We start from the raw sequence: 25,162 nt of genomic DNA, 5'->3' as shown, positions 1-25,162 counted from the left end.
AGATGTGTGTGTGCCAGTCTTTACCAGTTGTTTCGTCAAGCCGCTGATGTTAAACAATGCTTCCGCTGCAAATCTGCACATACAAATCCCAGCAGTTCCTACAGGAAGTAGAATGGGAATAACAGGCAGTGGAATATACTGAACTGGAGAGCAATGTTGCCCGTTGGGATTTTATCTTTGTTAAAGCATTATATCCTTGAATCACAACATGACAAAAGTTGATGTGAAGCTAACAAGTATTTGAACATCAGACAAGACAAAAACACAAGACTGTATACACTCAAACATTTTTGGTCTAAACATAAGATTTATGTATTTGAATTGCATTTAAAATTTCCATCCATTTGGATGACATAGTTTTAACATAAACAAATTAATAATCTGAATGTGATATTTTTCAATCATATATAAATGAAACTGATCTGATTTATGTAATTATATTAATTAACTGAATGTGGTTCATATTTGTCAGTCATACGTAAATGAAACGGGTCAGATTTATGTAATAGTACACAGCAAAACGCCCATGTTACATGAACACTGCCCAGTGTTCATATGTGTGCACACTACAGAGTAAAGTACCACTGAAGCAGTGTTGAAGTTAATGAGATAATTAACTGATGATTGAGCATTAATGATGAACGCCTGCTGTTAACAAGCAGAATCACTGAAGGAAAGAGAAATGAGACTTGCAGACACAGCCTCACTGAGGATAAAAGAAGACATTTACTCTGAGAAGATATTAAACAACTCAAACAGCTTTACCAGCTTCACTTATTACTCACCAGATAAACTTTATTTATGTAATTTCCCTTTTGATGAAAATAGGGGTGTCGCAATATACCGGTGTTGACGATAATCGTGATATTCAACGCATGAAATATCGACATCGTGTTAATTTAGAGTGTGACAATATACCGGTATTGGCGATAACCACTATGTTTAAAATGAATAGGACTCTTATGATAACATGACACGTAAATGCTACAGCGCCAGTTGTTGACCTCTCAAGTGGCAGTATCGCATCCGCGGACACCTGTCAATAAGAAGACGAGGCAGCGCTCGTCCGCGCCCGCGCAGCTAGAGTGAAACACTGTCCACACCCGAAAAAAGTAAGCTCGCCAGTAATAAGAACAGAGTTATTCGGCTTCAAAGAAAACAGCATCTTAGAGGTGGTCGCACACCGGACGAGAAGCGCAGCGCCACGTCTTTAAAATTCGAACAAATTCTGTGAGTGTACACACACTGGCGGCCGCGGCGCCCAGCAACAGCTCAGGGCCGTGTTCAAAATCCTGCCGCGACACAAAGCGCCATTTACATAGTTTTATATTAAATTTACATTATATTTGTCTCAAACCATCCTAAATGATTTCACCCTGTGCTGCAATATAGCCTACATTTAATTTTACATTTATTTACAGAAATAAGCTGCTTGAATGAAAATTGCTGATGTTATCGGATTTTCAGGTGATATTCTCAATGCATTCAGTTAGCCTAACGGACGCTCTGAGTCTGAGGTAAAGTGTTCAGATGACAGACTCAGCAACTATTGTATTTAATTGTACAGTATAATCATAAAATAGTACAGACATTATCTCAATTCCATAGTGTCCTTAAACGTAATGATATTGCTGGCCATAAACTGAGAAAGTGCGCGTCCGGTGTGCGATACCTCGAGTTGTCATAGACGTGACGCGGCTATTATTTTACTAGTCATGGAATGGGATGGAAACGTGACATTAACTGCTAACAGGGGGTTTCTGTGTTCATATATTTAATAAAGGGTGATTATTAAAATTAAGAACCCTGTTTTTACTCATCTTATTTTTGTATTTGTATTTGCACTTGATTTTTTTTGCTCAAATCTGCTATCTGCATGACTTTATTGGCAATAGGTTTAAGAGCTTTTCAGTTCTTCAGGAAACCTTCAGACAGTGTTTGGCTTCAGTTTAAAACCAGATAAACTTCACATGCTTGTCTTCCTTCACAAAAATTTGCCATAGATTGAGTAGGCTACGCAAGAAGTAAAAATGCATGTGCCTTGTGTTTATCAGTATCCTTATGTTTGTTGGGTAAAAAAGAAAAACTATATAAACAAAATAAAAATTAATTTGACTTATAACTACTACCCCGCCCCAGCCCCCGCCCCATAGATTCTATAGATATCGCGATATATCGATATCGTGAATTCTTTTGGTCACAATAACCGTGGTGTGAAAAATCTAACATCGTGACAGCCCTAGATGAAAATAATAGTTTCATTTGAAGTCACCATGATGGTGATCAGTGTTTGCTTCAGTTGGGCTCTTGACCCTTGACCCTTCAATATTATATCTCCTCTGGCTGCTGTACGTGTGTTTATAAAGCACGTCTGTTGTGGCAAAAAAAGCCAAGAGAAATTATGATCAGGAGATGTTTAATGATGATGACATAATCATAATGTTGTGGCCTGAATCCCTGATCTTTTTCACTGTCTAATGCTTTGGTTTACTAATACATAAATCTTATCTTAGACTTTTTTTGTTTTTGTGGCACTTAACAGCTGTAATGAGGGAATGAACTGCAATCCCATGAAGCATTGCTGATGACGTAATCAAATTATAAACAGAACTATAAAACTATTGAGTTATAAATGTCGAGTGTACAGAGAAAATCAATATATTTCACATTTATTGCAAAATATGCATATTATGCATACAAACATTTAAGTCGTTTTCGAGTAGAGACTGACTCTATTACATCATGTGCAGTGCATCATGGGAGTGGGCGGCACTAAAGCGTTTCGATTCTGTGATTGATCATTTCTTTGCGGAATCATGGGTAATGGATTTGTTCTCGAGGAGTTCTACTGTTGAACACGAGTATTTAAAAAATAAGTTAAAATAATAATAATGCGGGGTGATGCTGATGGCTTCAACAAAAGCAAATACCATCGATTAACAAACTCGCAGCTCACAATATGTCTGTCTTTAAAGTTCAAAATCAATTCCACTATAGAGAAAATGAATGGGAGTTTTACTTCCAGAACCCGACCGTATAATTCAGAGAAATTCAACAGGTTATTCTGGGAATTCTAGGAAATTAAGTGTTCTTCCGCCCTGGTCCAATCATTCATATAATGAAATCAAGTAAAAATGTCATATGTGACATATTTTAGAAAGATCTTTATAGGGTCTGTCTGTAAGTCCTATAAAAGCTTCAGATGTCAAACTTTAAACCTATTTAAAAGGTCAGACAGTGTTGTGTCAGTCCATCATTCACAGTTTGTCATAATGAACCTTCATTTGTAGTAATGAAGGATGCTTGTTTTGATTTCAGTCGTGTTTGTCCGGAGTGCAGGGCGACGGGACAGCAGGCTCTCAAGATGTGTCTCTAAAAGTGGGACTATTTTTATCTCGAACACGCCATCTTAAAAACACTTGTGGCAGGATGCTGAAAATATCAAGGCGAGACGCAGCACAATGCCAGAGTCGCCCGTCGGACGGATATTTTTAGTGGATGAATCTAGAAGATCTTAACACTACTGTATCCAAACGTTATATTTAAGAGAAGCTCACTGATGAAGTGTTCATTTGAGCTCGGTGTAACTCTACGTCACAAACTAGGCAAGTTCTAGGAGTCTGAGACAGAAAATGTCACAAAAATGGAATTTACTGTATAATGTGGAATGTCTCGGACTTTGGCCAATAAATCAAGAGTAGGGCTATACACTTAATCAAGGCGATATGGACTTTGTGAATATTAAAGACTTCTATTGAAATATGAAGACTGCTCTACAACCCACCAATATAAAACTTTGGTTTAAAGGGATAGTTCACCCAAAAACGTAGATTCTGTCAACACTTACTCGCCCTCATGTTTTTCCAAACATGAGTTTTTCTTCTTTTTTAAAAAAAAAAATTTTTAATAAAATTTTTCCAAATATTAACAAAAACACACACAAACCTTACAAAACCCAGTTAAGTATAAAAGACATGAAACGTACAGTATACAAAGAAAATTTGAGATCATTGAAATTATAAACAGAGCTTGTGATTGCAAACACCATGAAACATATAAAGACAGTATTTGACGAAACATTATGTTACAGGGGACAAATTACAATGGGGGTGGAGGAGGTGCGTGTGTGTGTGCATGAATAGACATGTCCGTGCCTGTAAGTGTGTGAGTGATGAAAGTCTTTATGTTGAAATGTTGCAATCATCAGGATTGGCATAGTATGAGATGTTGTAGGTATTCTATTTATAAAAGGGAGTGGGTATGAATTTTTGAGTATGTTGGGTTGGGGTTGGGGGTTGGGGGTTGGGGTGGATGGGGGGGGGGTTGTTGGATGGAGGGGGGGGGGGGGCGTCAAGGGGCACTCGATGCCAGAATGACCTCACTCCCTCCCCCCTCTGCCCCCGACTCCAGTGGTTATCCTACTGACGGGCCAGCTCGTCTACACACCCCACTATCCCTGTGGTATGTGTGCTTTCTAATGTCTAAGTGCATTAAAAGAGGTGCAGAGCGGGGGGGGGGACTTATTCAGGTCTCCCCTCAGGCACCGCCCTCGCCCTACCTATAGATTGATTGTGTGCCCCCTCTAATATGAGATGCATTAAAAGAGGTGGGCGCGCCTGTACAGGTCCTCTTCAGGCCCTCCACAGAGCACCCCACCCGGCCCTATTCCCAGTTGATTTAGTTATTGTTTTCTTAAATGTGGGAGTTTTTCTTCTTCTGATGAACAACATTGAAGATTGTCGGTAATGAAACAGTTGATGTTAGCCATTGATTTCCAGAGTATTTTTTTCCGACTGTGGAAGTAAATTCCTGCCGTCAACCGTTTCATTACCGACATTCTTTAAAATATAAATGAAGCGCTTAAGCACAAGCATCACACTTGCAGCAGCACACCGGGAAAAGTAATGATTATGAATGTGTCAGCAAGGAGATTCCTGAACATTTTAATAATTTATTAATGAACTAGTGTTTTCTCCTGAACATTTTAATAATTTATTAATGAACTAGTGTTTTCTGAGTCAGTGTCGCTGCAGAGATGAAGTCGACGATGCCGACACTCATCTCCACATATAGTGGAAGCCAGAAATACACCTTTCACATGGATTACATTATCAGAGAGTATCGAACTGTAGACATTTCAAGCTTTCTTTAGATGTATAGAATGTGCCTGTGAGGCAAGTATATGCTTGTAATATGAATATGGGGTTTGGTTCGCGCTCCAGAAAGAGTTCGCAGAGGCCGAGACGATGAAAGCACACTCTGTTTGCTCTCTTTATTTTACAAAAGCACAACATTTTGCTATTATTGTGAGTGTAAACAAATAAAAGTAGACCATTTACAGTTTCAAATTTTTCAAGTATTTCAAGTTCTTTTCGCTGTTATCAGGATAAATGTAAGTGAACACTTGGACATGCGCACGTTTATCTAGGTTAACGTTAGAGTGAGAGGCCATGGAGAGAGGCGAACGTTAGACTACAATTACATGTTCCCAATGATAAGCCATGTTTGAGGTCGATGAAGGACAGATGAACGTTTGGACTTCCTGCATGATATACTGTAATTATTACATGGACTTCGCCACTTCCTGTGGGGTTTTACTGACTAATGACATTTGGTCAACTAAGCCTCATCTCGTCGACTAACAGTTAGTTAACTATTAGAGGGAAACAATATATATATATAAAAAACAGACAACATTTCTAAGTTAATAAATCATGACAATGGTAAAAAATGAATTCAATTGATTAGACATCCTTTTTTATTTACTCTCCCTTTTGAACATTTTGAGAAAAAATAAACCAGAATTTGTGAAGAGGGAAAGGGATTTGATAGGGATTTGATAGGGCTCAGAAGTGTGTGTCAGCAGAACACTGATTCACACACTCTGGACTTCATGATAACGTTCACAATCTTATCATCAAGTGTGATAATGTGATAATGTTCAAGATCATGTTGGTTAATAACAGTGTTTGTGAATCTGACATGGACCGTCACCGGCTCCTCTCAGTGTTCCTCTCAGTGTTCCTCTCAGTGCTCAGCGGATCATGTCCTGTCAGGACCAGGACCACTGCCGTTACGTCTACATGCCTCTAATCGGACAGCTGGAATAAGCTGACAGGAGATGTGGAGTGTTTTAATCGTGTAACATTTAGAAAACAGAAGATAAGCCGGTTTAGTGGTTGTAAATGAACTCTTGACTCTGAGTCCAGTGTGTGTCTCTGATGGATCTCAGCGGAAACAGGAAGTGGGATGGACATCTACGCCTCGGACTCGAGCGTCTGGAGCAGATCTGCTCGTTAGAGGGACTCGGGAAGTTGGTGTTCAGGAAGAGGAGAACATAACTCTGTGTGAGAGGACAGGGAAGCTGTTTCTCTCCTGTGTTTCTTCCTCAGTTTGATGTTTCCATGATCACGACTAAACACTGAACAACACAACACACACTGGTGGACGTGTTCACACACACACACACACACACACACACACACACACACACGCACACACACACACACACACACACACGCACACACACACACACACACACACACACACACACACACACACACACACACACACACGCACGCACACACACACACACACACACACACACACACGCACACACACACACACACACACACACACACACACACACACACACACACACAGTGTTCTCTATCTGGGAACTGGAGAGTTTCTGTGTGGAAGACGCGATACGATGGCTTTACGTTTGCTCTGGTTGTCACTGTGTTCACAGGCACTGCTAAAACAGGGTTAGTTCACCCAATAATGTTCTCATCATTTAGTGTTATGATTTAGTTCTACAACCTGTGGAACAGTTAGTTCTGAACTTTTTGTGGCGTCAAAGATGTAGTTGTTACAACATGAGTAGTTTTGTAAATGAACAATGCCTACTTTTCTTCATGTTACCTGCACACAAATGTCCCGGTGTGTTAGTTATCAAAAGTCTGCTGGATGATACTGTAGTTCTGCATCAACTAGAGGACTTTTGACAGCTGTACGTCTCTGTTACAGACTGAAACGGTCTCAGTCGTATGGACAGACGGGCGAGACTGTGTTTATGGAAGTTTCTGATAAAGGAGAAGACCTCATTATTAATAAATCATCTCTCCAGCAGTGAATCCCCCTTTGAGCTGTGAGGAGAAGTGGACTGAATCCAGTTCAGTCATGATTAGATCCAGTGTGAACAGGAGTCACTCTTGATTGGTTGTTTTTCTGCAGTTAATTACTCGTCTATGAGTGATAATTCATTGTAGTCATTGTCATTTCAGAAAAGTTAAATTTTAAGTAATGAATGGCTTCAGCTGATATTAATATTTCGTAACAGAACTCAGTAGAGCTTCAGTTGTATTTCAGCTGGAATATTCCTTTAAAATCAGCAGTGGCATATTCTGAACTCAGTGATAACACTCAGCTTGGCTTTAAAAGAACATTCATATTCAGAGATACTATTTTTCTGCGCTGACACTATCAGATGAGAACTGAACTGAAGTGAGCTGAGTAACGACACCGCTTTATCTGAAACTGAACTGGTTTCACAACGGACTGACTTGTTATTGAACACTGGCAGTTATTGAACTGAATATTAATGTGAAGCTGTATATGAAGTAAATAAACATGACCTGACTCGACTCTCCTTCAGACGCAGTGCTGTCGATCAAACTGAGTCAGAACAAACATGTCTCGTGTGTTTGATCACATCTGTCGTCAGAGAGCTGGTGTGTTTGTTCAAGCTCTGAGTCTGTTGTGTTTGCTGTGCTAAAAGTGTTTCTTCATCATCATCATCATCATCATCATCATCATCTCAGTGAAAGCTGACAGTCAGGGACTGGAGTGTGAGGAAACATGTCTAACTTCTTCTGAACTCATATGAACTCATTCAGAACTGCACAAAGCATTTCAAAAGTAAAAGCGCGGGTTTAGAAATAGAGCTCCTTATCTCCCACTCGCAAACTTGACTGTCCAAGAAAGAAAGAAGAGACAGAGGAGAAGAAAACAAGGAAACAGATCAACACGTGCACAGCACTAAACAACACCACACACATTAATGAAAACGATATGTTTTACGTTAATAACACACAGAGTCTGACAGGGATGCCGAACGACACTGGTTCTTGTCTCATTATAACGTCATATATTCTGTATTTCTCTGAAAATGCACAAGCTTTTACATGTGCAGACTCAGACTCTATCATGTGGCTCAGTTTGGGTGAAACGCAGAGTAAATGGGATATCTGAACGTCATGGTGTTCTTTGAGGAAGTAGGTGTGTGTGTGTGTGTGTGTGTTTCTGTCGGAGAGAGACGTGCTCCCGAACCCTGATCATCACATGATCTTTCTTACTTCCCATGTGAAACTGCAGCATGGACATTAATATATGTCAGAGAGACAACAGAAGTGCGGATAATAAAACATGAAGAACCGTATAATCTTGTGGAGATTGCTTGTGTATTCAATCAAACTGCAAATTCATGCCATCGACTTTATGCTAATGTTTCGAAGTTCAATAACAGTTATTTTGTACAACAATTTTGCTCTCAACTTCTGGCTCCTGAAGTAAAAATGGTGGATGTCATGTGACAGAAATATAATATATGTGGGATGGTAATGTTGTGGAGCGTTAGAGTCATGTTTCTTCAGGATTGCTCACTGACCCTTGCACTGCTGTCTCTCTCTCTCTCTCTCTCTCTCTCTCTCTCTCTCTCTATGTTTGCGTTTGTTTGTGTGATAAAGAAAAGTGACAGATGCACGATTCTGTAAGGACTGTGCCAATCCAATAACACAGTATGAATAATCTTTACAATAAATCACTGTTGGGTCATAAATCTCTATATAGTTATTTTGTGATGGAAATCACCATGCAATGTGCTAAAAATGACAATACAGTCGACTTTGACTTTGACTTCATCTCATTTTGTGTAATGCAGTGAATGCAATGCTTTACAAATGAAAAATACCTCATCCCAACTGACATATTTCCTTGTTTTATTTGGATCTTGATGGACACTGACGCATCATTTGATTGGATCTGGTCATGTTTAATGTGCAGACTGCATTACTGGAGCCTAAAAACAGCATTTATGATGAGATTATCACATATGTAAAGGGATTTAAGTATCTAACAGAAGTTTCATGAACTGTGTGTGTGTGTGTGTGTGTGTGTGTGTGCAGCATGGGTCGGCTCTCTCTCGATGGGCATGATCTTCTTCTGCTCCCCGATCGTCAGCGTGTTCACGGATCTGCTGGGATGCCGGATCACCGCGATTGGAGGAGCTGCGGTCGGGGTCGTGGGACTTCTGGCCAGTTCCTTCGTCACGTAAGTTCATCATATTCCACCTCAGTTTTAAACCGTTTTCTTTTTTGTTGTTGTTGTTAAGCAGTTGAATTTATGCTAGCATCACAAGTAACAGTGAGTAGCTGTTAACCCTTCATTGGCGAGTGTGCTACTGCTACTGCTCAGCTCTAAACCCGATGAGGACCAGGGGGGTAATCGAGCTCTCGGATAGCGTACCACCCACCGGGGGCCGCCATTGGCTAACAAGCCATCACCCGCTGTTAGCATTCCATTGACTCCCATTCATTTTGGCGTCACTTTGACAGCGAATAACTTTACATCTGAGGCGTTTAAAGACTCCATTTGTCCATTGTTTATTTCTAAAGAAACACGAAAATGTATAAAAGGCTCCATTACCTTGTATCTTACGTTATGGCCCTGTAGAAGCAGTTTTTGTAAAAAACAGGGTAACGATTGCGTCATAACCACGTGACTCTCTGGAGATTACCGTATAGAGAGGAGGAGAAGCTCGCAGTCAATCGGGGGGACGTGGAGGCATAGAGTCCGATAAAGTCAAGGGAGAAGCCCATAGAGAGTCATACAGTTGCTCCTGCTCCAGCTCATGGACAGCTCCTACTCACACTCTCCGTCTCTGCAAGATTCAGAAGGGAATGATTCAGATTTCTCTCGGCACCGCTACTAGAAGACAGACGGGTCGCTCACATCACATCTACGTCGTCAAGCTCAGTGTGAGTCTGCGCAGTTGTCAGCCATCAGGAAGAGAGTGCTTCTAATTTGCTTCACATTTCTCCGTTGAAACCTATGGGGTCGCTGTGTCCAGTTTATATACTGTCTATGATGAGGACAGGGATCGCATTCAGTGGCATCGACTCATCTGTTTTACACTTCCTGGATGGTTTTATTTTCAGTAGCTGCGTTTACATGGACACATTTTGTTTCAATCGAACATGTAAAAATCATCTGATTGATGAATCCAAACATACTAGTGGTTACATGAACGTTAAATAAAGAGATCAGGCTGATGTGTATTTTTATACGTCACATGCTTCAAATCTGGACATGCTCAAACTCTACGAATATACAGAGTTTCCAGCCGTTGGCACAAACCCACCATCATCCTGCCATCGCTTCCTTTCTTTGTTTTAAAAGCAGATTTCATATTCATCTATTTCAGGCCCTAATTAGGAGACAATGAACACAAGCAGTAAAGACGCCTCTTCCAGCGCACATATAACAGGGTGGACGAGAGTCCGAAACAAGGCCTGTCCTGCAGCTTCACTGATGATGACTGACACGACAGTCTTTCATGATACTGTATTCAGCAAAAACAAGAACAGCTTGTTCCGTGCGTTACACATCATTACACCACATCTTTACACCACATCATTACACCACATCATTGCACATGCGCAGAACTTTCCCGTTTCGATTTATAATCCGATCCAGTGTTTGCATTTCCTGTCCAACAGATTAAAAATGCAAAAAAGGTCTGCACTCTAAAAATCTTTTATTAGACAGGAGATAAAGTTGACAAACATCAAACATTTGTCAACTTTATCTCCTAGCTGTAATAAAATATTTGCAGACCTTTTTTGCATTTTTGATTTGAAACACAGGTCTCAGCGTTAGCTGGGAGAGCGCAGTGAGTGTGTTGATTGGACTATCCAGTGGATTAGAAAAGGTTTAACCACCCCTTACAATCCCAGTGAATACTAAATCAGATTTGACAAATGTTTTTACCTTTTTTAAATTCTGATTTAGTCTAATTACAAACGGATTATTAGGGTCCATGTAAAGTCAGCTAGTGTCAACAGGGAACAGTGGGATTGTCTATAAGCAGTGGATGGTGTATAGATGTGCAGTTTATCCTGAACACCTGACAATAAAATGTTTTTATTCTGGCGCGTGATTGGACGGACTGTGCGGACCCGCCGGCAGTCACTCAGTCCTTCTGTTCCACCACTTTACCTGTTCCTAAGGAACCCAGAGTTCAATTAAATTGAAATATACAACATTGTACTTCTGACCTGTAATGCTTCCTGGATCATAATCATACACTGTTCACTCGTTGGCCAGAGGAGAACTGAGCGACTGAGCCTGGGTTCTCCCAAGGGTTTTTTCTCCATTCTGTCCCGATGGAGTTTGAGTTCTTGTCTCTATCGCCTCTGGCTTGCTTAGTTGGGGACACTTAATATTCAACAATTATTTAATTATTGACACCATTATATGACAACTGAACTGATGATGACATAATTTTCTCCAGAACTGCTGTATGGATGAAATTTACTAATTTAATAATTGTCGATCTTTACAACGGAACTGAATCAACACTGAATAATGAAATGTTTTCCTTTTTAGAAGCTGCTTTACAGCAGAATTGAATCATTATTTTCCTGTTATCACTGTAAAGCTGCTTTGAAACAATCTGTATTGCATAAAGGGCTTTAAAAATAAAGGTGACATGACATGACACCTTGGGGTCCCACAAGGCTCTGTACTAGGCCCTCTCCTCTTCTCTTCTGTCGTCTTCCTTTCCCTTGACCCATCGTGCCTTTCTTATCACAACGCATCTCTGTCTGCAGGTCTCTCGAGCCGTTGTACTTCACCTATGGCATAGTCTTTGCATGTGGCTGCAGTTTTGCGTATCAGCCGAGTCTGGTGATCCTGGGTCACTACTTTAAGAAGAGACTGGGGCTGGTGAACGGCATCGTGACGGCGGGCAGCAGTGTGTTCACCATCACACTCCCGTACCTGATGTCCGCCCTGCTGGAGCGCGTGGGACTCCAACACACGCTGCGAGTGCTGGCCATCTTCATGTTCATCCTCATGCTGGCGGGACTCACCTACAAACCCCTCCTTCCCAAACCCGTCAGCAGCAGCAAGTCGGGCCGCCGCTGCCCCTCGCCCAGCAAGCTGTTTAACGTGCACATCTGGAAGTCTCTGGGATACCGCATATGGGCCTTTGGGATCCCCGCGGCCCTGTACGGATACTATGTGCCTTACGTCCATCTGGTGAGTGTGTTGGATTTCTCTATTCTGCCTTTGACTTCATAACGTCAATAGCTGCGATTCAGAGTTTAGTCTAAGGAACATTCTCTCTGAAATGTTACGGATAGTTCACGCAAATATGAGCACCCTCATCATTTCTCATGCTGTTTCAAACCCATATGACTTTTGGGCTACGCCACATTTGTACTGGTTTTTACCTTGATTTATAGTCTGGACGAGTCAATGTCAGCTGTCGCAAGAGCCAGTCTGCAGATTAGAGTTGATTCAGAGGCAACGAGACGCATGTTTCTGTGTGAGTTTGATGTTTTCAGAACGACTTTAAAGTCTGGAAGTGTGTGATCCTCAGTCGTTTAGTGTGTGATGCCCTTTTTTAATCTGTAACCATTTACAAAGTCAGCAATTGTATGAAGTAGGGATGTCTCGAGTCGATCTGAAGGACCGGGGCTGATTAAGCATGTGTTTTCACTGATCGTATCGGCTGTCCTAAGCCTGATCCTTTATTGCGCATCAGCTGTCGTGCATGTGTCGTGCAGTAGGTGGCGGTATGCAGCATCAAGTGGGTTCGCCAACTGCCATTAAAAGGAAAAGAAGCTCAAAAAGTGTGTGTTACGCTCGATAACCAATGAGATCTGTTCTAGCGCGTCACACACGTTCAAGCTTCCGTGTTTAGCATATATTGTAATACCACAACTACACAGGAACAAATGAGTAACGCACTATTAACACTCTAGTAACTGCTATTAACTAACAAGAAACTCATTACTCATTTGTTCCTGTGTAGTTATTCATTAATGATGGAACAGTTTTCTAAAGTGTTATTATCTGCCGTCAGACTATCTGAGACTAGCCCTAACAGAAGCTTGCAAGATTCTCCAGAAAGCATCATAGCAGCAGTTCACAGGACTTTATTCTCAGTCTTCTGAAGTCAAGCAGTGCTTTGTGTGAGGACTGCAGAACCTCTGTGTGTTGTCTACTAAAGCTTCAGATGTTGAGATGTTGAGGTGTTGTCTACTGAAGCTTCAGATGTTGAGATGTTGAGGTGTTGAGGTGTTGTCTACTAAAGCTTCAGATGTTGAGATGTTGAGGTGTTGTCTACTGAAGCTTCAGATGTTGAGATGTTGAGGTGTTGTCTACTGAAGCTTGAGATGTTGAGATGTTGAGGTGTTGTCTACTGAAGCTTCAGATGTTGAGATGTTGAGGTGTTGTCTACTAAAGCTTCAGATGTTGAGATGTTGAGGTGTTGTCTACTGAAGCTTCAGATGTTGAGATGTTGAGGTGTTGAGGTGTTGTCTACTGAAGCTTCAGATGTTGAGATGTTGAGGTGTTGTCTACTGAAGCTTGAGATGTTGAGATGTTGAGGTGTTGTCTACTGAAGCTTGAGATGTTGAGATGTTGAGGTGTTGTCTACTGAAGCTTCAGATGTTGAGATGTTGAGGTGTTGTCTACTGAAGCTTCAGATGTTGAGATGTTGAGGTGTTGAGGTGTTGTCTACTGAAGCTTCAGATGTTGAGATGTTGAGGTGTTGTCTACTGAAGCTTGAGATGTTGAGATGTTGAGGTGTTGAGGTGTTGAGGTGTTGTCTACTGAAGCTTCAGATGTTGAGGTGTTGAGGTGTTGTCTACTGAAGCTTGAGATGTTGAGATGTTGAGGTGTTGTCTACTGAAGCTTGAGATGTTGAGATGTTGAGGTGTTGAGGTGTTGAGGTGTTGTCTACTGAAGCTTGAGGTGTTGAGATGTTGAGGTGTTGTCTACTGAAGCTTCAGATGTTGAGATGTTGAGGTGTTGTCTACTGAAGCTTCAGATGTTGAGATGTTGAGGTGTTGTCTACTGAAGCTTCAGATGTTGAGATGTTGAGGTGTTGTCTACTAAAGCTTCAAATGTTGAGATGTTGAGGTGTTGTCTACTGAAGCTTCAGATGTTGAGTTGTTGAGGTGTTGAGGTGTTGTCTACTAAAGCTTCAAATGTTGAGATGTTGAGGTGTTGTCTACTGAAGCTTCAGATGTTGAGGTGTTGAGGTGTTGTCTACTGAAGCTTCAGATGTTGAGGTGTTGAGGTGTTGTCTACTGAAGCTTCAGATGTTGAGATGTTGAGGTGTTGAGGTGTTGAGGTGTTGTCTACTGAAGCTTCAAATGTTGAGATGTTGAGGTGTTGAGGTGTTGTCTACTAAAGCTTCAAATGTTGAGATGTTGAGGTGTTGTCTACTGAAGCTTCAGATGTTGAGTTGTTGAGGTGTTGAGGTGTTGTCTACTAAAGCTTCAAATGTTGAGATGTTGAGGTGTTGTCTACTGAAGCTTCAGATGTTGAGGTGTTGAGGTGTTGTCTACTGAAGCTTCAGATGTTGAGATGTTGAGGTGTTGTCTACTGAAGCTTCAAATGTTGAGATGTTGAGGTGTTGTCTACTGAAGCTTCAGATGTTGAGATGTTGAGGTGTTGTCTACTGAAGCTTGAGATGTTGAGATGTTGAGGTGTTGTCTACTGAAGCTTGAGATGTTGAGGTGTTGTCTACTGAAGCTTGAGGTGTTGAGGTGTTGAGTGAGATGGCAGCCGCGTCAGCAGAGTATCGGTGTGCTTCAGCCGTGCGCTGGACTCCTTTGTCGATGGATGTTTGTGCTCTCAGGTTTATTGAAATGAAAGGTCAGTTTGATCTGAGGAGCGCGGGGTGTAGCTCTACATCAACATCAGCTCTGTTATTGTAGTATCTGCAGACGTGTTTTGCGCAGGTTAAGTTGCCCTGTGGACTGTGGATGATGGGCAGCAGTGGAAGGGAAAGAGCTTGTTTATCTGTGGAGAGCCGGGAAACGGTCAGTTATTGTCAGCTGTTTCTGGGTGGAGGATCCTGCTGGGTTAGCGGCGGACAAACACACATCTCAGCGTGTCACTGTCATCCGACAGAGGCTGAGGAGCACACTTGAACTGTTCACGTCAAAACAAAAACATGTTCCTCAGGGTTAGAGGGCACAGGGTGTTATTGTGAAGGTCCTCACAGCGATCTCCACTTCACTCCTGACAGCACACACTCCAGACACACATTACTGTGTTTGCTTCATATATTTTCTATTGACATGGTCTCTTGTATTCATGGCCTAGTGGTTAGCATACAACCTCATGTGTGAATGACTCAAGTTCAAATTATATTTCATTAAAGTTCGGGAGGAGCATGTTCAAATGAGCTTTCCCAAGAGCCTTCGACCGGGGGTTCGTGACCCCTAGAGGGTCCGGAGGGGTATTGCAGGGGCTCCACCAATTAATGTTTGATCGCAAAACATGGGTAAAAAATATAAATATAAATATATTTAAAAAGTTACATTTTAAACTACTCTGAAAAGAAAGCAAGAGCACCCTCAGTTGATACCGTAATAAAATAATATTATTGGCGAACACTTTTTGAGTTTGCGCTCTGTAGAACTGGTGAAATGTTGCTATTTACAGCATGTTTTTGAAGCCGTGAGAAATGCAGCCAATCACAGACATGTTTGTTGATCTCTTAAATGCAATGTCCAATCAGAGGAGTTGAAGCTAGAATCCACTCGCCGCTCAGCGCTGGAGTTTTGTTCAGTGATGAGTTTTACTCGCTCTCACCAATCCTCTCATTAGCAAAGAAATGCACAAGGTAAGGAAGAGATTCATTATGCAGTGTGTGTAGACTACTATTGATTTTAATGGAACACTCTGAGATCATGAATTGAGTTGAGTGACAGCTTTAGTGATTGTAAAGGGAGCGCTCTTTTGTGCTCTCAAAGGCTACATAGCTATAATCCACTGAATAAAATGTTTTTCATGCTGCTAAGAGGACAGACGGCCATTACATGCTGCAAAGTTCTGGAAGTGACATCTACATATAAACGGTAACACTTTACAATACGGTTCATTAGTTAACATTAGTTAACCACCTTAGTTTACATGAACTAATACATTATTAAAATCAAAGGTTGTATTTGTTAACATTAATTAATGCACTGTGAACAACAAACATGAACAAAACAAAAAAAACAGCTGGATTTTATTAACCAATAAATTACTCAAATGCAAATCCATTAAAATAATTTACAACAACTAAATAACTAATGAACTGTAATTTTTTTATATGCATTTTAATTGTTTATTATGATGCATAACTATCAATTTTAACAATGAAAAGTAATATACAGACAGTGATGCGTGTGAAACAACAATAATGTGCATAGTTCTGATCTGCTGTCTTATAGTATAACTTATACTATATTAATATTCTTAATCAATATAGTTAGTTTCTATTGTTGTTTTTGTTGGCCAGTGTACAGCTATGGGTGTGTAAGTGTCAGTTTTATCTTTTGGCTTTTTATATTTTTCGGCTTGGCTCTGTTGGCATCAGGATCCCCGGTCAGCCACGACTCCAGTGTTTACACGTGCGAGCTGTTAGCGCTGTGTAACATACAGCTGCTCTCTGTGGAGAGATCGGATACTCCCGTGGAGATAAGAGGGAGAAGGAGAGGGTGTCGTGCCGGAGTAAAGTGGCGTGAAAGGAAAAGACCTTATAAACCATGTGGGGAATATGAGATCTCTCCCCAACAAACTAGAGGAGCTAACGGTGCCTACCCAGTTAGCATAGCATGAGTCGCCTCATGTGCTTTACAGAGACGTGGCTGAATGAACTCACTGCAGACTCGCATGTTTCCCTTGGTGGGTTTCATATTGTGAGAGCGGATCGGACAGCTTCAGCGAGCGGTAAGAAGAGGGAGGAGGGATAGTATAATGACAGATGGAGTAACCCTGGACACATCAGTGTTAAGGAAAACTGTGTACACGGGATATTGAACTGTTGGCTATTGGAGTTCGGCCATGTTCTCTGCCACAGGAGTTTTCGCATGTTATTGCAATAACTGTGTATATCCCTCCCTCGTGATCTCCTTCACACTGCAGTGTCATCGCACAAACATTCCCTTCCCATCTCAGGTGATTTTATTCATGCCTCACTGTCCTCAACTCTTCCCACATTTACACAGTGTGTTACATGCCACACTAGGGGTCCTGAAAAAGACCCTGGATTTACTGTATGCAGATGTGAAGGATGCCTATAGTTCCTTATAATTTGGCAGAAAGATGTACAACAGCAGCCAATATCTCAGTCCATTATGCACATTAAGGGTAAAGGTGGCACCTGCGCCTCCATATGTAGAGGCTACCGATCACTGCTGATACAGAACAATATCTTGTCAGTTTTTTGGCTTTGTTCTTATGTAGTCCACAGATCTGCAGGCCTCTTACACACAACTTATGCACATGGCCTAAACTACCAAAAATGAGGGCAATAACTTTACAGGAGTAGCCAGAGTTATTGAAAACATTGTACCATGATTGATATTTCAACAGTTTTGAAGCATAGCAGGTGTCCATGTAAGCATCAAAAGAGCAACCAGTTTCTATTATTGTAACGGCTTTGGTGTGTTCATTAATTACAACTATGTCAGGTGTATTTGGTAAGTGATTTATGGCAGTTTCCAATGTAGCGCACTGTTCGTGTGGGGGGGAGAACCAGTCTGTCTTGATTTTTTCGTTACAATGGATTGTGGTAAGGTTGGCATTGTCTCTGAGCTCCTTCACTGAGAGTGCAACACTGCGGTCGTGGCGGAGATGTACAGTCCTTTATAGGCGGAGCAGCCGTTAAGGATGTGTGCGATCGTCTCTCTGTGCCGGCTGTGATGTTGCAGGCAGAACGGCTCATGTGCAGATGGAAACCATGTTGCTAAGATGGACTTTGTTGGCAGTACCTGAAGACGAGCTTTAATTGTGAATCTGTGGATGTCGTCTTGTAGGGCTGTGTTCTTCAGAACTGTGTGTGATACGTTATGGTCGGCACAGGGCAGGCCAGTTGTCCCTTGTAGGCGAAGGCCCGTCCAGTGCTGTCTCATACGCAGATGAAGTGATCGATTGTCCTTCTGATGTTTTGAGTGTCAAGGAGTTGGGTGTTGTCGCAGTTGTGATGGTTGCCTCTGCCGTGATGGTTGAATCCGTGAGGATGTTCTTGTTGGCTTCCGCCGACTGTCCTGCTGTGTTCCTCCTGTTGGATATTAGCGCGGCTGCAGAGGTCATTCAGGTCCAGCCAGTCCGAGCGCACGCCAAAGCCTGCTGTGTTGGTGTCCAATTTTCCATTGGGTTTTCTTCTGAACCCGAGGAAGCTGGCATCATCTGATGTAGAAAGAGGGACCTTGCGTTTCCCCAGATGTAGTAGAAGTGAGGCTCGGGCAAGCTCACGCACGGCTGCGTCATCATTATTTAACATCCTTAACAGGTTGCTTATTCTGGCGGCAACACACACCCACTCTATATGAGGGATGCCCAGCCCTCCCTCTCTGCACCTGTGGAACAGGACATCTCTTGTTGAGTGTGTATTTAGTCCTATCCAGCGTCTTGCCAGGCCTACAGTCTTATTATTCAGCTCATTTAAGATACATTTAGGAATATGTATGTTTGCAAAGAGATGCTGCACACACACACACACACACACACACACACTCATATATAATATAGCACAGACCTTTAAAGAGACAGAGAGATGTGACCCTGTAATCACCCAGCTGATGTAACTATAGCCTGTGTGTCCGACAGCACAGCTAACATGAACAGCTAATGGTAAAACAAAATCTATTAATGATTCCATGGTAAACCAGACTTATTGCATAAGTTATGTTTTACAGCTTCTAGTCATTAATTGTGCATGCTACCTTATATTTACCAGTTGTTATTTTACCTTAATAAAATTGAGATATGTTATGCATGGGATTGGTACCATGGGGTTTAACCTAAATCTAAATGTAGCTATCAGCAACATTAGTTTGCATTAAGTTAGCAAACACACTAGCCAGTCTGTTAACATTAAAGGGGTCATATAATGGTACATGCACTTTTACAAGTTGATTGCACTGAAATGTCTGTTGGCAGTGCCTGTACACAACCATCATAAAATGATAAAAATCCATCCAGTGTTTTTTTTTTTTAAATATCCTTATATGTTTTCCCCCGTCTCAAATCAAGCCGTTCGACTGTGTGACGTCACACGGTCGGACACCCCTCCCACGATTGTTAATTGACAGCAGCGTTTCAACACAGACCCGCCCTCGCTCGTGAGCGAGCTGTCAATCACAGTCCGCATTGTTGATACGCTGGAGCTCTGTCTATGAGTAGAATGGCGTCTAAGCGATTGTGGTGTTCTTGGGTGTAATGAGGAACACAGCATCATGTTGATGTTCCTAAACCCAAACCGCTGAAGACGCAGTGGCTGAGTTTGTTTTCGAAGGGAATATTCCCCACGATCAACGTCAATGCTTTCATGTTTGCGTGAATCATTTCACACCAGACTGCTTTACACACGAGGGTCAGTATAAAGCTGGTTTTGCTAAGAAGCTGCTCCTGAAAAAAGGATCGGCAACTATTCGTGTTCTTGCTGCACCTCCAGAAGAAGTGAGTGTAACACTGCATAGATAACGTTACGCATCACGGACAAGCCTACATTTACAGAAAAAAAGTTTTTCATGACCATTAGCTGTAACATCAATCTGTCAATGAACTAACGTATACATCAGTAAACACATAGCGTTCGTATCTCACTACTCTACCCTGCCAGTACACACAAAGATAGATCAAAGTGGCATTACGTTAACCAACCATTCAGAAGCGTCCTGTCGAGCCTTAACTGTCGAACTTCTTTGGGCCGTCATCTTGTTCCGGGTCCGACTCCGGTTCAAATTGATGCGGTTGCACAGTGTCCTCAGAGACTCCCGCTGCTATTCTTCAAAATATACCCTCAACTGTTGTCAAGGCAACACTCCACGTGTGTCAGTCAAAACGCCCACAGAACAGAGGGGCGGAGTCAGCAAAGCTCATTATCATTTAAAGACACATGCACTTAAACGGCGTGCTGAAAACAGAGCTGTTTTTGACCAGGTAAAATTAGTGTTTTCTTACAATATTAATGAGAATTTTTAAAGTATATTACAAACTTTTAATTTAGACCCTAAAGAATCATATTAGCTTGTACAAAAATGGCATTATATGGCCCCTTTAATACTTGCAAGCCTCCAAGTTTGGATGCATGATTCCATGGTAAACCAGAGATATTGCATTAGTTGTTTTCCAGATTCTTGTCATTTATTGTACATGCTACCTTATATTTTCCAGTTTTCAGCTCAGCAACCTCAGTTTTGCATATTCTAAGCTAGCCGTAATTTAAACCCCCATTTGGCTGCTGCATTCCCAGTGTTAGCAAATGCTAGCTAGTCTGTTAACATGAATATTTGCAAGCCTCCAAGCACACACAGACGTCACACTTTAAATCCTGCCTGTTGCCTTTCACCATCCACTTATTTCGCTGCTGTCGCATCCCTTGACATGCCTTCTCCTTTCCCTCTTTCTTCTTCTATTTTTAACCCCCGACAGCTTTTTTGCTTCATACATCTTTTTCGACGACAACTCACTCCTCGTTCCTGCTCTCTCAGCGCTCTCATGAGGGATATTATGAGGGTTTTACTAAAAAAAGATCAAATGAAAATAAAATACTTAAATTTACTTCAACATATATCTAAGTGATTCTACCCACCACGTTATAAAGCTGTATCAGCACCAAGCTTTTTCATCCCACGAAATGTTTTTTATCAAACGTCCCTTCTGAACTGTTTGTGCTCATCAAGCGTGTTTGAATCCCAGCTGTAGAAGTGTGTGTGTGAAACGGATGACAGCGAGGAGTGTGTGTTTGTCTGTACTGCACTGGATCTGTTCTTTCAAGTGACGCTGAAAGAGGACTGAGAATGTGAATGAGCGTGTGTTCACGAGTTCACACTTACAAATAAGTCAGATAGAATAAATGCATATTTGGCGTGCTGTCCGAGGAGAGGCTCCGGGATCGGTATTCGGCCCGAACACAAAGTACTCAAAGATTTTCTGCCTTTTTGAATAGTATTGCATCTTAAAGTGCCCCTATTATTATACCATTTTAAAGATTCCTCATGTTGTATGGCGTCTCCTGCAACAGGTTTACACTCATCCCAGGTCAAACACACTTTAATCTTCTTAGAGAGTGCATACGCTAAAATCCATGCCAATGTTCATATCTCTACAGTCTCTGATGTGGAAAGGTGTCTATAGCGGCGCGTCAGGGTCTGAGCAGACACACACTCTCTCCCTCGTGGCGGAGAGTCTAGAGCGTCAGGGTCTGAGCGGACACACACTCTCTCCCTCGTGGCGGAGAGTCTAGAGCGTCAGGGTCTGAGCGGACACACACTCTCTCCCTCGTGGCGGAGAGTCTAGAGCGTCAGGGTCTGAGCGGACACACACTCTCTCCCTCGTGGTGGAGAGTCTAGAGCGTCAGGGTCTGAGCGGACACACACTCTCTCCCTCGTGGCGGAGAGTCTAGAGCGTCAGGGTCTGAGCGGACACACACTCTCCCTCGTGGTGGAGAGTCTAGAGCGTCAGGGTCTGAGCGGACACACACTCTCCCTCGTGGCGGAGAGTCTAGAGCGTCAGGGTCTGAGCGGACACACACTCTCTCCCTCGTGGCGGAGAGTCTAGAGCGTCAGGGTCTGAGCGGACACACACTCTCTCCCTCGTGGCGGAGAGTCTAGAGCGTCAGGGTCTGAGCGGACACACACACTCCCTCGTGGCGGAGAGTCTAGAGCGTCAGGGTCTGAGCGGACACACACTCTCTCCCTCGTGGCGGAGAGTCTAGAGCGTCAGGGTCTGAGCGGACACACACTCTCTCCCTCGTGGCGGAGAGTCTAGAGCGTCAGGGTCTGAGCGGACACACACTCTCTCCCTCGTGGCGGAGAGTCTAGAGCGTCAGGGTCTGAGCGGACACACACTCTCTCCCTCGTGGCGGAGAGTCTAGAGCGTCAGGGTCTGAGCGGACACACACTCTCTCCCTCGTGGTGGAGAGTCTAGAGCGTCAGGGTCTGAGCGGACACACACTCTCTCCCTCGTGGCGGAGAGTCTAGAGCGTCAGGGTCTGAGCAGACACACACTCTCCCTCGTGGTGGAGAGTCTAGAGCGTCAGGGTCTGAGCAGACACACACTCTCCCTCGTGGTGGAGAGTCTAGAGCGTCAGGGTCTGAGCGGACACACACTCTCTCCCTCGTGGCGGAGAGTCTAGAGCGTCAGGGTCTGAGCGGACACACACTCTCCCTCGTGGTGGAGAGTCTAGAGCGGGTGTCGCTCGCCTTCCTCAAGCAGAGATCTGGACATGATTTCACTCTTTTAGATGTTAATGACATTAATCAGGGTCTTTAGAAAGGCGAACATCTGTGTGTGTGTGTGTAGATGAGGGATCCTGAGAGAGAGAGTGTGTGTGTGTAGATGAGGGATCCTGAGAGAGAGAGTGTGTAGATGAGGGATCCTGAGAGTGTGTGTGTAGATGAGGGATCCTGAGAGTGTGTGTGTAGATGAGGGATCCTGAGAGTGTGTGTGTGTGAGGAAGCCTCAGGTCTCGTGATTGCTCGAGCTCACACAGATGCTGACAGTCATGATGTTGCACGTCTGGATCTGCTGAGGTAAGCGGTCATGCGCTGGAGGATCAAGAAGTGCAGATGAGCAGTTTCAGCAGTCAGAGTCCACTCTTTATTCCTTTATGATCCTGATCCAGCAGATAGCGGCCCGCGCACACACATGATCCTGATCCAGCAGATAGCGGCCCGCGCACACACACACACACATGATCCTGATCCAGCAGATAGCGGCCCGCGCACACACACACACACATGATCCTGATCCAGCAGATAGCGGCCCGCGCACACACATGATCCTGATCCAGCAGATAGCGGCCCGCGCACACACACACACATGATCCTGATCCAGCAGATAGCGGCCCGCGCACACACACATGATCCTGATCCAGCAGATAGCGGCCCGCGCACACACACATGATCCTGATCCAGCAGATAGCGGCCCGCGCACACACACACACATGATCCTGATCCAGCAGATAGCGGCCCGCGCACACACACACACATGATCCTGATCCAGCAGATAGCGGCCCGCGCACACACATGATCCTGATCCAGCAGATAGCGGCCCGCACACACACATGATCCTGATCCAGCAGATAGCGGCCCGCACACACACACATGATCCTGATCCAGCAGATAGCGGCCCGCACACACACACATGATCCTGATCCAGCAGATAGCGGCCCGCACACACACATGATCCTGATCCAGCAGATAGCGGCCCGCTCACACACACATGATCCTGATCCAGCAGATAGCGGCCCGCTCACACACACATGATCCTGATCCAGCAGATAGCGGCCCTCACACACACATGATCCTGATCCAGCAGATAGCGGCCCGCGCACACACACATGATCCTGATCCAGCAGATAGCGGCCCGCTCACACACACATGATCCTGATCCAGCAGATAGCGGCCCGCACACACACATGATCCTGATCCAGCAGATAGCGGCCCGCGCACACACACATGATCCTGATCCAGCAGATAGCGGCCCGCGCACACACACACACATGATCCTGATCCAGCAGATAGCGGCCCGCGCACACACACATGATCCTGATCCAGCAGATAGCGGCCCGCGCACACACACATGATCCTGATCCAGCAGATAGCGGCCCGCGCACACACACACACATGATCCTGATCCAGCAGATAGCGGCCCGCGCACACACACACACATGATCCTGATCCAGCAGATAGCGGCCCGCGCACACACATGATCCTGATCCAGCAGATAGCGGCCCGCACACACACATGATCCTGATCCAGCAGATAGCGGCCCGCGCACACACACACACATGATCCTGATCCAGCAGATAGCGGCCCGCGCACACACACACACATGATCCTGATCCAGCAGATAGCGGCCCGCGCACACACACATGATCCTGATCCAGCAGATAGCGGCCCGCGCACACACACATGATCCTGATCCAGCAGATAGCGGCCCGCACACACACATGATCCTGATCCAGCAGATAGCGGCCCGCGCACACACATGATCCTGATCCAGCAGATAGCGGCCCGCACACACACACATGATCCTGATCCAGCAGATAGCGGCCCGCGCACACACATGATCCTGATCCAGCAGATAGCGGCCCGCACACACACACATGATCCTGATCCAGCAGATAGCGGCCCGCGCACACACATGATCCTGATCCAGCAGATAGCGGCCCGCTCACACACACATGATCCTGATCCAGCAGATAGCGGCCCGCTCACACACACATGATCCTGATCCAGCAGATAGCGGCCCGCACACACACATGATCCTGATCCAGCAGATAGCGGCCCGCGCACACACACATGATCCTGATCCAGCAGATAGCGGCCCGCTCACACACACATGATCCTGATCCAGCAGATAGCGGCCCGCACACACACATGATCCTGATCCAGCAGATAGCGGCCCGCACACACACATGATCCTGATCCAGCAGATAGCGGCCCGCACACACACATGATCCTGATCCAGCAGATAGCGGCCCGCTCACACACACATGATCCTGATCCAGCAGATAGCGGCCCGCTCACACACACATGATCCTGATCCAGCAGATAGCGGCCCGCTCACACACACATGATCCTGATCCAGCAGATAGCGGCCCGCTCACACACACATGATCCTGATCCAGCAGATAGCGGCCCGCGCACACACACACACATGATCCTGATCCAGCAGATAGCGGCCCGCGCACACACACACACACATGATCCTGATCCAGCAGATAGCGGCCCGCGCACACACACATGATCCTGATCCAGCAGATAGCGGCCCGCGCACACACACACACATGATCCTGATCCAGCAGATAGCGGCCCGCACACACACATGATCCTGATCCAGCAGATAGCGGCCCGCA

General features: G+C 44.1%; 1 protein-coding gene across 1 annotated transcript in view; it reads left to right on the top strand.

The window, feature by feature from the left end:
- The window catches only part of slc16a10 (solute carrier family 16 member 10), a 65,795-nt gene that overhangs the window by 18,148 nt on the left and 22,485 nt on the right, over positions 1-25,162 (top strand). Inside the window, exons 2-3 of the mRNA XM_079887584.1 lie at positions 9,186-9,330; positions 11,892-12,321. Coding sequence (XP_079743710.1) covers positions 9,186-9,330; positions 11,892-12,321 — 575 coding nt within the window. The remainder of the gene's footprint in view (positions 1-9,185; positions 9,331-11,891; positions 12,322-25,162) is intronic.

This window comes from Squalius cephalus (genome assembly GCF_949319135.1).
Source record: "Squalius cephalus genome assembly, chromosome: 12".
NCBI classification, from domain to species: Eukaryota; Metazoa; Chordata; class Actinopteri; order Cypriniformes; family Leuciscidae; genus Squalius; species Squalius cephalus.
This window is presented reverse-complemented; position numbering and strand designations above follow the sequence as displayed.